Raw genomic sequence first — 14,569 nt, forward strand, 5'->3', positions numbered from 1 at the left:
TTTATTTTGGATTTTTCTTGAGTTTTAACTAACAAAATAGGCTGTTTTAATCGTTTTCTTTATAGGGGTTCCAACTATTCACGGGGGGCAGCGGTTTGGTACACATCCCCGTGAATACAGGGGGGACTACTGTATGTAGCATTAAGTTTGATGTTAATATACTCAATAGAAGGATAATCATAGTCATGTGCATATTTAATTATAGCTTTTCTAGATGAACTGGGCAAAAATACCGAAATATAATGACATAATAAGGCTTAGTCGAATTTGTTAAACATTAATTCATCTTGAACTCCACTGTACGAGTTTGTAGTCACCTGTTTTCATTAGAATAAAAACGCAATTTTGCAGAGATTTCTTCACTTATATAATTGAAATTCTATAATTTTTCTTGTTTCTTCAATGTTTTTTTCGTGAGTAATCTAGAGAAATTTACTCATATAATAGGCCTAAATATATTTTGTGTGACAGAGAAAAAAAAAAAGTTCGATAACGGTTGGGGTAGGAGATACGGACATACTTAGAGGTGAATGATTGGAGTGTAAAGAACAAAAATATTGGCGACTGTGTTTGATGGTAACATGGTAGTGTCCCATCAGAGACTTTTCAGTTAATACCTTATCTAATTATACTGCGTAAGTGAGAATCTTCTAAAAATAAGAAAGATAGATACATTAAAGCACACAGAGCACGAGGATGAATTTTAGTAAGCAATGGAGTTCTACTCTGTGACCATTCAGGTTTAGCAACTACTTGTGGTTTCATAGTTCTCAGTGAAAGCTGACGAGGCCACCTGCAAACAGCGAAATAATTTAGGAAATCAACTTCTTTATCTATGTAATTATTTTATGCTAAATCAATTTCATACTAACTTATTGTACATGACAATCGGGCTGAAGACCCCATAAGTCTGGCTTACATAATTGTGCTAGAATTCCTGTTTAGTAAAATGAATATGATGGCATTGCACTTTGTGCCATGATTTAATAGAATTCTCACTTCTGTATTTCATGATGCAATCAGACCAGAATCATTGTGTAGCATTCTTTAAAAAAAGATATTTTGTGTGTGTTTATAAACCACATTTTTAACCGCAGTTGTTATAGCCTTGTGCTCCTCCCTCTGGAGATATCATCTCGTCATTTGAAGTGTAAGTCATGCATAATAACGTCAATGTTGAGGCGTCAAGTACTCAATAGTGCTTCACGCTATGTCCTTTATTGGCGACCGGCTTTCATGAGCAGTAGACTGACGCAACATACTACAAATAGAACCTCGGTAGCATTAGTATTGTTCGGTAGCTGCAAACAGTTACGATAACAAAACATAAATTTTTAGGTATTACGGCAGTATTGCTATTCCGGTAGAAACTTCATATTTACATGTGAATGTATTTAAACTTTCTGCATGTGATTTCGCATATACATGTGTGTAAATTATGGTTCAGTATGGTAACATAAAAATGCGTATGTGGGTGTTTGTTTCCAAAACAATATGTGTCAGTATAGATAGATTCTCTACGTAATATGTTCGTGTAATCAATGTTAATTTATCTACAACTTGACCCAGCTGTGAATGAGTAGCAGCGTCAGCTGAGGGCAAGAAAACTGCTTGGTGATAGCCACGTTATCCATAAAGACTTGCTGAGACATAGAAGGCTCATTCGTTCGAGCGCCACTCCCTCTAAAAGGTGTGTGTGTGTGTGTGTGTGTGTGTGCGTTCATTAAATGACTGTATCCGTGTAAAAGCCTAATGTAAGAAAAAATTGTGTTCTTCAGTGTCTAACCCAGAACGGTTGACAATGAAGTGCTATTGCAGGCGGGAAGAGTTGACCTGAAGTCTTCATACATGTCTGTGAGTCCTTTTCTCTACAACAATAAATGAGAACCTTATCGATAAGATAAGAGAATGAGAGTATGAGGAGTACAAGTTTCTTATCATTAGTAGTCGTGATGATTTCCTAGCAGCTGCACTAAAGAGAATCTTACTTACTTATTACAGTCGGGGCAGAGGGACAAGATTAGCTGAAATGGTTTGCCCAGTCTAGGTACAATTTAGCTTTTCTGAAATTCATGTCATACTATAATATATATATAATATATATATATATATATATATATATATATATATATATATCATACACATATATATGTTATACATATGTATATCAATGTGTGTATCAGTAAGATCACATGCAAAACTTTACTCCATATGTATTTATGTGTATTTGTGCATATATATATAATATATATATATATATATATATATATATATATATATATATATATAATTCATGAATGTTTATACATACATACCCACATTATATGACATATATGTATATATATATATATATATATATATATATATATATATATATATATATATATATAATTAGTTGGTAAAACATTTACTACACACCTGCAACCAGCACAGTGCACCAATGTTACATACACGCTCAACACAATGAACACACAGCATACATAAAATTCTATACTATAATGAACACGTGAACAAAGATATACATCATATTATACTCATGTCGCAATTCTTTTATGTTACGTACAATAACCACATGTTCCTTCAATACGACTAATATATTTGGACATTATAATGTATAATATGCTAAGAGCGCTCACAAGTCAAGCAATGAACATCGCATATAGTTATATTATTTCATAGTTCTTTTACAGGCATTAGGTACTGTGACTTCCTACCGATATTTTTTTATTTTTTCATAAGCCCTGTCTTGTAGTTTGTAGGCGGCGGGAAACCCGGCCACTTGCGAATCAGAGACGAAGGATCAAAATCACAGTGACACTAACATTTGCTACAATTTTTCTTTTTCCACTGTAAGCCCTCTTGAAGTAGGGCTTGGAGCTTAGGCTCAGGCATTAGACTCTTTTAAGTTTGAGAAGTACTCCATAAGTTGATCATAATCCATGGATGGTGGAAGGTTGTCCAGATGATCAGTAACGCTGAAGTTATCGGGGAGGGCCGAGGAGAGCAGTGGATTTTCCAGGATGGTAGCGCGGCGCACCTGGGATGCTCTCCCTCTGCAGACGCCTCGTAGTCTGACGAAATCATCTGCGTTGACTTCAATAAACTTGGGATCCACGCCATCTTTGCCCTCTGGAGGACTCTGTGGCTGCTGCTGTATATGGCTTGTGTGGAGAAGTTGCTGGTTGTTGTATGGGTGGTGATGGCTATGAGGAACTGCGCCGTGATCGGTTGGGCCTGGTTTTTGGGGGTACTCAGATTCCAGAGGGTTTGCAATAACATTGACTCCATGAGGAGGAATGGGAGGTGGGTTGCTGTCGTCTGAGTGAGGGTCGTGACCTGTGATGCTCGCGTTGACACCAATGTTACGGTGAGGAGGAACAGGTGGCTTGTCATCCTCGCTGCTGGAAGCTGTTGGGTCGTCGCTGAGGTTGTTAAAAGTGACCCGTCTGCTGTTCTTTGATGGTCTGGTGAAAGTTGACGAATTTGTCAGACATGAAGACTGGGTCACTTCGCTTTCTTCTGCTGCGGGATTGGGAATGATGTTGACTGGAGCCGAGTTCCGCTCGTACGGTCGTAACAGGCGTTGGTTAACCAGCCATGTGTTATGCTGCTGCTGTTGCTGGCTGTTTCCATTGAGGTCACTGAGAGGGACCATTCCCACTGATGCCGATTGTGACGGCGGGGAAAGTCCCATTCCAGAGGCTCGCTCCAGCGTGGCCCTTCCTAACCACACCCAGTCGTGGGCATTTGTAACGGAATCGTGGTTATGAAGAGAAGTCCTTCTGCCGTGGTGCTGCTGAGACATCATGGGTTTGCCACCTCGCACTCGCCATGTGTACACGACGCAAGAGGCTGCGAATACAACGATGGCGGCACCGAAAACTGCTAACAACACGTACATTCCAACTTCCAGTGGCGTGAGGCTGCTGTGCCGTGGGGGATGATGGTGCATTTGCACCGTTGGATGCTGAGGCTGTTCAGCCATCAACATCTGGTGGTTATGAGGAGCTGCAGCATCAGCGTGTGGCAGGTCAGATACATGAACCTGCGGGAGTAAAAGGAATATAAATCCTTAGTTTTGCTCTGAAAACTGTGGTATAATAAATTTGGACTATCGTGCTGATCCTGACTGGGCGATTGTTGATGCTGTTGGGCTAGTTGCAAAGGCGATTACCAGTATTATTATTTATTAAAATACATCCATATGGATCACAAAAAAGACCGTGAGCATCTACAGCAAGCTTCCACAAAAATGTATTTCCTTAGGTGGGTAAAAGTAAACAGAAAAGTCGAAATAACAATAAATAGCTTTGACACATAATGTTTAACAAGACAGTAAATTAATCCATATATGTAACTTAATAAAATAAAATAATGTTTAAAACTGAATGTAATTCATAACATATAACCTAAATAGATTAAAGCATAATAAAAAAAATTACAGTAAATACAGCAAAACAGTTTCCATGGATATATATATATATATAAATATATATATATATATATATATATATATATATATATATATATATATATATATATATATATATATATATATATCATGGAACTCTAACCAATACAGTACAAGGCTGTGACTCTGCCCAAGATTTAAAGAGCATAGGGTACAAAGTCATTTTTAGAGTACTGAATTTAAGTACCCCATGAAGAACAGCGCAAATATTTTACTCCATTCAGCAATGCACAACTAAAATGGTAGGAAGAATAATGCCCCTAACTTCCCAAGCGAGATCTTAATAGCAAGAAAAGTATAAGACTCGTTAAAATCAACGTTCCTCTAATGTAATTGACAAAGGGGAGGTGTTTCCTTACCTTCAGTTTATTGTGGGATGGATCTTGTGGTCCGACACCATTTGGCGCCATTTCGCTCACAGGGGGAGGCGGAGTAGCACCAAGATCGACCTTCACAACAACCTTCGTGCTGGCGAGCGAAGCCCTTCGACGTTCGCATTCATTTACAACTTCAAGGCTGACCTACAAAATCAAGAGGAATCATTCAGTCATTCAAACAAGGGCAACAGACCAACAAACATGTGTCTTCTCAGGCTCACTGAGCCTATATTTCTACAAGCGTAGCTGCTATTATTTCGAAGTGGAAGTAGCCCAAGGGTCACGAACTTGTACAGAAAGCCTTAACACACCTGGATATAAAAGCAAAGGAAAAGAACCGAGCAAGAAAATGAAGGGACTAACACAAAATGCATATTTATAACGAAATTATCAATCTGGCCATAATTAGATAAATAACATGTACAAAAAGAGTTATATTAAAGACAGGAATGTGCTTGAATGTATCATAAAAAAAAGCCTTCTCAGTTTTTGACAGCATATCCGTAAGGATGGTCGCAAAATATGTACTCGGTTATGACCTTGGCCAATTAAGGAAAACAGCTCCAGCAGTCTAACGCAGCATTACGTAGATATTTCATACAGTCGCTTTTGCCTAATACGAGAGTAAAAACATTGGAAACCGATTCGAAATTCTTTTTGAACATATATCCCAACCTGCCGTGAAGTATAATGAATAAATCATTGGCATTCATTTTAACCCGATGCTTTCCTCGTTCTATTATTTCTTTCATGTGAATTTTCCGGTTTACTGCAACACTTGCTCGTCTCGGGGACACCTGTCACCTGCAGCTGCAGCCTGCAAGTTTACAGTCAGTCAGTCACTGCTTGGTTTGCTGTTAATCCTTGTTAGAGGAGTTGCGTTGCGGAAACGTGGACATTTGGAAGTTTTTCGTGATCCTTTGAGGAAATGGCCTCCTCGTCATTGACGAAGTATCGCTGAGAGTCAGGAACCGTGTGCGTTGCGGTCAGGGAGAGGAAGTCTATGGTAGACACAGTGTTGGCCTGATGATTAAGGTCGCTGTGAGGAGTGACATCTCTTCCAGGGTTAAATCCTTTTTAGTCGTGTCAGTGCGGGAAGTATTATTTTATTCAGTGTAAGTGAATATTTGTGAAGACCCAAATGTCACTGCTTACATATAGGCTACTTATCGCTGTAGCTGCCTCAGCTTCGCATGCATATCAAGAAAGGTGCACAACTGAACTGCACTGCTTGAATGCATTCTTGGAATCCTGATTCAACAGTTGGTTCACCGCCGTAATTGTTTTAATAGGTTAGTGATAATTCATAAGTTGCACATGATCTATGATTTTCGTGGTTGATTTTGTATTGCATAGGATTCAAATTCAGTAGCACCCCGTGACCCACTGCAAGAGATCGATCACATTTCTCATAGGCTATCCTATGTGAGTTGTGCCAACAGAGTTTAGGCCTGATTATTCTTTGGAAATTAACCAGACTAGGGATATAATTGTGTTAGGCTAATGATTCTGTTGGACATGAAGTGTTTTCTGATGAGGCCTATATGTGGTAACCAGATAGGTACGTATATACATTGAATGCAGTAATTGAAAGTATTGTACATAGGCCTAGTTCCATTCGAAAAAAAAAAACACCAGTAACTTCGATTCCAAAATGTGGGAGCTGTTAAGCTAAGTTAACATATGAAGTGATGTCAATGCTTGGTTTACGTCAGATTTAGATATATAAACTTGTACAGTAGGTTACTTATGTTTAGCTAAGTGTTCCTTGGCATTGTTAGGTAGGATAACGGCTTTATGAGTAGACATTGTTATCGACGGAAGGTTGGGTTTATTAGGTCATAGTAATTTGCATGGTTACTAACTAACAATTATTCTTCCATATGGGGGTAGTGCCGTCAGTAGACCTCATGCGGTGCACTGTAGGCATTGCTTGAAGCCGTTGGTATCGTTGCTGAATAACCACTGGTTCCATGCATCGTAAAAACACCTTACAAACAAACAAAGTTAAGGTTTATTGCCGCGTGCCTTCGACCCCTGGCCGCAACTACTTTCGTTCCTTTTATTGTACCACCTTTCATATTCTATTTCTTCATCTTACTTTCCACCCTCTCCTAACATTTTATTCCTAACACAACTGCGAGGATTTCCTCCTGTTACACCTTTCAGACCTTTTACTGTCAATTTCTATTGCAGCGCTGAACGACCTCATATTGAACTCAACTCGGCTAACAATTTTTTGCTGAATATTTTTGTTTTCCGTATTTTCATCCATATATTCACCGTCCTCCCCAAACATCTCTTAGGTTTCACAAAGGAAAAAGTAGAAGGACGCTTAAAAAATGAGGTTCAAAGGTGATGAAGCCGTTTTTGGTGTAGGCCTATGTTCGTAAAGCCTCTGTTAACGACGGTGTGGTCGTCCTCCGTAGATGTTTCCCCACTGTGGTCCCAAGGATTGTTATATGGGGAAAAGGATGTAATTATATTTACATAATTCCGCCAACAGTAGTGCTAAATTTTATTATTATCAATTACAAATGTTGTAATTGTTTTTTCTGCAAACGAGACTGATGACCTCTTTAGAATTACCCTGAGTGCTTTCGTGTTTAGTCCTTCAGTACATCACGTAATAGCCTAACCTATACCTTGAGTTTGTTCGAAGATTTTAGACAATTGGTCCAACCTTAAATATACTGATATCTTCTAGAGAATTATTTGTATCAATAGAGAAGTGTGTCGAGCGTTGTAGCTTCATATAACTGTTTAATCCAATTTTACCGTTATCGTAAGGAATCTAGCCATTTAGCCTAGTTCGTGGAGATTAAACAAACTATCTTTCCATCTCATGGTGCATCCAGTTATTTCGTATGTTATCATGGACGCGGAATTTGTTGGATAAAAGCAAGTGGTTTTGAGAGTTGAAAATTAAAGGGTGAAGAAGGTCGGGCATTAATAACAAATTCTTAGGCACTTGATGTTGTTGACGAATAGGACTACGTTATGGAGGTTTCTGTGATGTCAGAATGAGAATTAATTATCACTACTGTAATGGGCGATTAGATTTATTTTCAGTTAAGAAAATAAAACGGAATTTGACGGTTAAATCAACCAATTTGCAAGACAAAATCTATTAGCCTACGTATCCGGAAAATAAGAGCAGTCTTAAATAGTTGCGCACTTACTCTTTAGTACATTTAACTTACTCCGGTGTATTCATCTTTATAGTTATAATTTTCCCATTATTAATTATTCTCAAACAGTTGGAGAGCTGCCTGTATTTGTGGCATTGAAGGCTTTTTGAAACCTGTCGGCTCTTTCAGTTTAGCAGTCGTGCCTTTTTTTTTTTTTTTTTTTAAATGTTCATGCATGTGGAAAATATTTTTGTAGATATGTATATAGTGACTTTAGCCCACATATGCCATAGTGTTTTTGCATCTGCTTAGTTCCTGGGACAACTTACTGAATATTTTGCCGACTGTGTATCTCGAAGAATTCCGCCCACCCCCTTTTTTTTGTGGGGGGGGGGGGGGTGGGGGGGGGGGGGGGGTGGCGGGGCATTGATATACCAGTTATGCTCTGGGCAGTATATATTTGTTGGTTGGACATATACTACGGACTTCGATAAGAGACCCATTACAAGACAATCACAGAAGTCTAAGCAAGCATGCGATTGTTCAGTTGTGCGCCAGCATTTAATGGAAAGCACGGACTGACTTACCTCCAGTAATTCTCCTTCTCCATGACCGATAGCGATTACCCTCGGTTGTGCTGTGCGAGGCGAAGGAGCTACTGCCACGACCCCTGGGTCAAGAGACCTGACCGTCAGAGTGTAGTGATTCGACGGGACTTCCCTCAAGGGCATGATGACTCCGTCACTCATTTCCACCCACACGTCTACCAGACCCTCCTGCAGAAGAGGGAACCGACAATTAAAAGCCGAAACACCAACGATTTGCTGAAAGGGGAAGTCATTCGATTAAGCATCGTGGGGAGAGAGTAAGGAATATATAAGACAGTCATGTCAGAAAGGATTTCGGTGGTGGCTTGCCTGGTATTTAGCCGTCAGTGTTGGTGTGACTGCAGTGATAGCCGAGTAGCCATCGGGAAGATGGGAATCGGGTTGAAGCGATAAGGTCAGGCCTGATATGACAGCTGCCCTCAACTTGGTCACCCATACCCTGTCGGAGACTACCCGCACCTCCCGGGCACCGATCACTCGGCCAGTGATCGGAGACAACACCTGTGAATTTAGGGGAATTTAGGGGAATCCTTGCACTTGGGTGAAGAAGACATTAATGAAACAGAAGACAAATGGAACAGAGAAACGAATGAAATTTTTTCTGAATAGTTTAGTAGACATTTGCCGCAAGATAAGAATTTGATGGATTTGGTTGTTAATTTCTTTCTCTCAAGTTTACACACAGGTTTAGAGAGAGAGAGAGAGAGAGAGAGAGAATGGGTGGTATTGTAAAACATAATCAGTAAAATTATAATTGTTTGTTCAAGTCAGTGAGACTATTATTTAACTAAGAGGGTTCAGTATATATTTGTAATGGGTTTTATACGGATATGCAAAGTCAGGCAACATATAAATGGGGCATTTTGCATCAATTAATGTATGCATGTTTTTGGGTGTCTTTCGCAAGTAATCAAACCTTTTAAGGCGTACTTTTCTTTTGGGTTCTTATTTTCTTTTTAATTTCCATTTCCTTGCCATCTTAGCCATCGAATGAATTAGTGCATTTAGTTTCGTGTGTTTTGCGAAAGGAGAAAGCGATAAAATACCTGAATTTCGGTGCGTCCGGTGGCTCGACCCATAAGCGTCGAATGATCCAACATTGCCACAGATGTATCGGCAACTCTTAGCAAGTGAGCCACCAGTTCCGTCACGCGCACCTGGGCGCGACGTGACAGCAGGTAAGATTGTCGCCCACTGTTGTCGTCCACAGCCACAAACCGACCGTAAACCTGTAAAACGTAAATGGTTATTATGAATGAATTTCATTGGCTAACCCTTTGAAAAGTAGGGTCGTAAATGTGAAATAGTCGAGAACTATTAATGTAAAATGGTTTGAATATCGTTTTGGGAATCCTTATCAATCACGAGTTAGGACAGCTATATCGGAAAGCAGTCGACCAATAAAAGGGTAGAGAGAGAGAAAAAAAACGAGAAGGCATCAAGAAAACATCTACAAAATTACCTGCACTTGGGCTTGCTGGTATCTGACAGAGCACAACGCTGGGGATCCGTCGTCATTTCTGTTGATATCTCGTAACTGATCGCTGTTGATGGTTCCTATTTTCATACTGTAAGATGAAGGCGTTGTGGGATCTGGCACTCTCCAACTTCTCACCTTAGAAAAGATAATGATTGTTTTTTTACTGGGTTCATAGCAATCGATAATTAAGACCGAAGGAAAACGATAAATGTGAATCTCTGTAGATAAATTTCAGTACCTTCATTGTGGCAATACTCGGGGTAACTAATGGTCATTTGAAGGTTAGTTTAAATTTAAATTTTTGTGAGAGCGAGTTCGTTGAAAATTGAAATTAACAGTGACATTGACAAGAATTAGGGGACAAATTTAATAGTGAAAGAGACTCCATCGGATTCATTTGAGTTCGGAAAATCACTGTTTAAAGTCAAAGTTACAAATGATATTCGTAAAACTCCGTTAAAAGACGAAAATATGCTCTCCAAAAATCCACCGTTGAATCATGATGTAACTTTGGTAAAAGTTGTTTAAGAGACCACTTCTTTCAATGGGATTGTGACCATTTGAGTGTTCTGTTTAACTCAAATGGTTACACTTTGGAGGATTGCGAGATTAAGCTCACGTGAAACCTGCTTCCAAGTGTTGTGAATGTGTTAAAGAAAGTGTATGCAATCTCTGCAGACATTTAAGATTGAGTGACGCCGTTTCTCTTAGGCTTGGAGGGATTTAAGAATTTGCACTATGTACGAATGCAGCCTCGATGGCTTCCGAAATACGTAGTGTAGTGTCAGTACGCTTTTTCATTATTTGCAGCATGTGTCCGCTTAGTAAATTCCACACCACATCATTATCAACAAAATCTGTACGTGGTACGACTAGTAATATCCGTCATAGTCTAATGAACTTTGTTTGTCTATCCTAGCCCGTCCTTCATAGCTCCCTTTCAGCCAACTTCCGCCCAGCGCAGTTTCTTATTCCTTGGTTATTGCACTCACTTCGGTTATTCCCAAAAGCTTTTTGTTAAAAGTAGATTAGGCTCTAGCAATTATGTCTTCCCAAACCTGGTTTTCTCCTTTTGCCTTTTTTAGAGAAATAATCGTCGAAATTTAGTAACCGTATTATTTTAACGGAAAATGACATTAATTAGATAATTATGGCCTATTTTAGTAATAGCTTTCAATGGTCTCGTCTGCTGCTTTTCCAAAAAGTTTTCATATGCAAAATGATTCGACGGTAAAAACTAATCTTGTCATTTTTATATTGAGTTTTATCATATTGCGCTTATATTTTTACAGTAAGAGACCTTTCTCTTGTATAAGTAAGTTAAAAGAAAAGCATGGTGAATGCATTATCCATGCTTTTATAATCCATACTTCTTACAGTAAAAATGGTTAGTTCCTTAGACCGTGGACCAGATAAGTTGCAAATACTGATAGTTCCTTTGTCCTTGAACTAAATATCTTGCAATAACTGATCAGTTCCTTTTTGCGTGAATGACATAACTTGCAATAAATGATTAGTTGCTTTTGACTGCAAATCACATAACTTGCAATAAATGATAGTTCCCTTGTCCTTGAACTACATAACTTGCAATAACTGATTAGTTCCTTTGTACATGAGCCGCATAACTTGCAATAACTGATTAGCCCTATTTCCTTTGTCCATTGACTACATAACTTGCAATAACTGATTAGTTTCTTTATCTGTGAACCACGGAACTTGAATAACTGTTTAGCTTACTTGCAATAATTAATTTGTTCCTTTGTCCATGAACCACATAACTTTCAATAGCTAATTAGTTCATTTTCGGTTAACCACAGAACTTGCAGTAACTGATTATTCCTTTGTCCATGAACCACATAACTTACAGTAAATGATTAGTTCATCCATGAACCATATAACTTACAGTAAATGATTAGTTCATTTGTCCATGAACCACATAATTTGCAATAACTAATTAGTTCATTTGGCTATGAACGCATAACTTGCAATAATTAATTACTTCATTTGTTCATGAAATGCAGAACTGCAATAATGAATTAGTTTATTACATTTCTTCATGAACCGCAGAACTTGCAATGACTAATTAGTACATTTGTCAGTGAACCACATAACTTGTAATAGCTAATTAGTTCCTTTGTCTGTGAGCCACAGAACTTTCAATAATTGATTGGTTCATTTGTATGTGAACCACAGAATTTGCAATAATTGATTAGATCATTTCTCCATGAATCACAGAACTTGCAGTAAATGGTTAGTTCCTTTGTCCATAAACCACAGAACTTGCAATAACTGATAAGTTTCTTTGTCTGTGAACCATATAACTTTCAATAACTAATTAGCTAAGCACAAAAACTCATAGGGCGAGAGTTGCCAACTAGCAATTTTTATGTGACCTGAGAAATAAGAGGGAGTTGGGGGTTGGAGGTGAGTAATGGGACCTAACTTCGTTAAAGAATCCTTTTTTCTTGAGGACCAAGTTTGGGATTTCTTCTAAGAAACAAAATGGTGATGAACTGAGTGTGTCTTAGGTTCCTGGAGCGAATATCGTTTATATACATTATCGTTTGGTGTCGAAATTTTATGAAGAAACCTTAATTTTACATTAAATGCACAAAATGTTAACATGACTTTTCATTGGTTGCGTTTCATCTGCACTGACCAAACATGTGAAGTCCTTCATTCTTAATAGTAGCATGAGATTTTCCCTCCATCATGTCATTTCATATTTCTGTCGTCCTATATGATTGTGATATAACCTAACGTCTCCTGAACTTGTCTCCTCATGGAAGATCTGTATTTACTTTCAAAACATTAACAACCTCATATAAGATCTTTATTTACTTTCAAGACATAAACAACTTCTGCTACTCCTAATAGGTGTTTCCTGATGGATGGATAGTTTTTGCTATCCATTTAAAAGGGGACCCTCTTTGTCTTTCATATGTATGGTAATTTTCTTTCGATTATTGTTGACTAGTTTGTGTATGTTTGAAAAAATGCTGACCCCATTTTGTTATTTTCACTTTCACAAATGTGCCCCACTCTTTGCAGACAAATGATACATCCACTTAGTATTCCTTATAGAATTAAGAGTGAAACCAGCTCCTGTTCTATGACATCATTAGTACTTGTTGCTTTCACCTATCTTTTTGGACAATTTTCGTTGGATTCAGTCTACTTCAAAGGAAAGTTAATATCTCTACCCTTCAGACTACCCTGTGATTTATTTCATTACTATTCAAAACTGGGACCTTGCGTATTTCATTTTCTAACTAAGCTCCTTAGAGTTATTTCGATCTTTGCACTTTCTGAGTCTTATACAGGCAAGAATAGTATTTTCAGCCCCTTGTTGAAAATATAATGCAAACTTACAATAGTCTACAATTTGCTTGCACATGCTACAATAGTGTTTTGATATCTCGCTGGCAAGTCTAAATCGATTTTTGTTGCGTGATATTTACTTCAAAGGGATATTAAAGTACAGCACATCGATTTACTGGTCAAACTTCCTCACCGAACTTCTTTCTGCGTTTGATATGAATGCATGCTCAGTTCCCTAATCCTTATGTATTTGTCAATGTCTTGGCCTCTTACGTTTTCTTAAGTTCGTCATTATTAGCGATTTACAATTGACGTCCTTTTCAGTCTAAGCTTCTGCTGATGATCTTCTGTCTAAGCTTCCTATCCTGCCTTGTTCACGTCGAAGTTCTGCTTCTTTCGTCGTGTGCTAACTTTTTCTAAAGCATTTCTGATTTCTGAGCCATAAGAAGGTTCTGATGAATTTCGCTTTTAATTTCCGTCTCTGGCTTAACAGCGTTTGATATAAATCATCCCTTTTCCATCCGTTACCATTCTGTCTTCAAATTATTCAGATTCGTCTTAAAGTGATGCATAACATACTGAAACATTTGCTTCAGGAAATTATATGTTCTTTTGCATGCATGTTTTTCAAGTCTTTCACTATGTATCTTATTAATATAGCTTATAGGTTAGTATAGTAGATAGACTGTGGCATTGCTATCTAGTCTTATAAGTATGGTTAAAGAAATGCTTTCAGTCAGCTTTTAACACATTTTTTTGTGTGCTCATATCGCCGAATTTTGGAGTTAGTGATATCTCTCTCTCTCTCTCTCTCTCTCTCTCTCTCTCTCTCTCTCTCTCTCTCTCTCTCTCTCTCTCTCTCATTGTGATTATACTCTTCCCCTTTCAAGATACAGGTTTATCACTGTTAACATCCCACTCTTTTCCTAAGTTAGACTGAATAAAGGGCTCCGGGTTACCTGTCTCTGTAACCCTGAGTAAAAAAAAAAAAAAAAAAAATTTGCGGCAGAGCTTTCCACCCAGTCACCGTCTGGTAGATTGATTAATTTAGCTCTTGTACAGTATATGAATTTAATAAGGGTCTTTGTAAATTATGCATGACATGATTTGGTTATTTTAAGGGAACTTCTTGAATGCTGTTAGTCGGATTGAATTCCTGGGTTGCAGATGTGCTTTGTATG

General features: G+C 38.2%; 1 protein-coding gene across 1 annotated transcript in view; it reads right to left on the bottom strand.

The window, feature by feature from the left end:
* Positions 1-2,399: 2,399 nt before the first annotated feature.
* Positions 2,400-14,569, bottom strand: part of LOC135207297 (transmembrane protein 132C-like) — a 266,712-nt gene continuing 254,542 nt past the window's right edge. Inside the window, exons 7-12 of the mRNA XM_064238972.1 lie at positions 10,050-10,202; positions 9,634-9,816; positions 8,897-9,088; positions 8,567-8,755; positions 4,831-4,992; positions 2,400-4,045 (exon numbers count right to left, since the gene is read on the bottom strand). Of these exons, the coding sequence (XP_064095042.1) occupies positions 2,885-4,045; positions 4,831-4,992; positions 8,567-8,755; positions 8,897-9,088; positions 9,634-9,816; positions 10,050-10,202 (2,040 nt within the window). The 3' untranslated portion in view covers positions 2,400-2,884. The remainder of the gene's footprint in view (positions 4,046-4,830; positions 4,993-8,566; positions 8,756-8,896; positions 9,089-9,633; positions 9,817-10,049; positions 10,203-14,569) is intronic.

The sequence above is a fragment of the Macrobrachium nipponense genome, chromosome 32 (genome assembly GCF_015104395.2).
Source record: "Macrobrachium nipponense isolate FS-2020 chromosome 32, ASM1510439v2, whole genome shotgun sequence".
Classification (NCBI taxonomy): Eukaryota; Metazoa; Arthropoda; class Malacostraca; order Decapoda; family Palaemonidae; genus Macrobrachium; species Macrobrachium nipponense.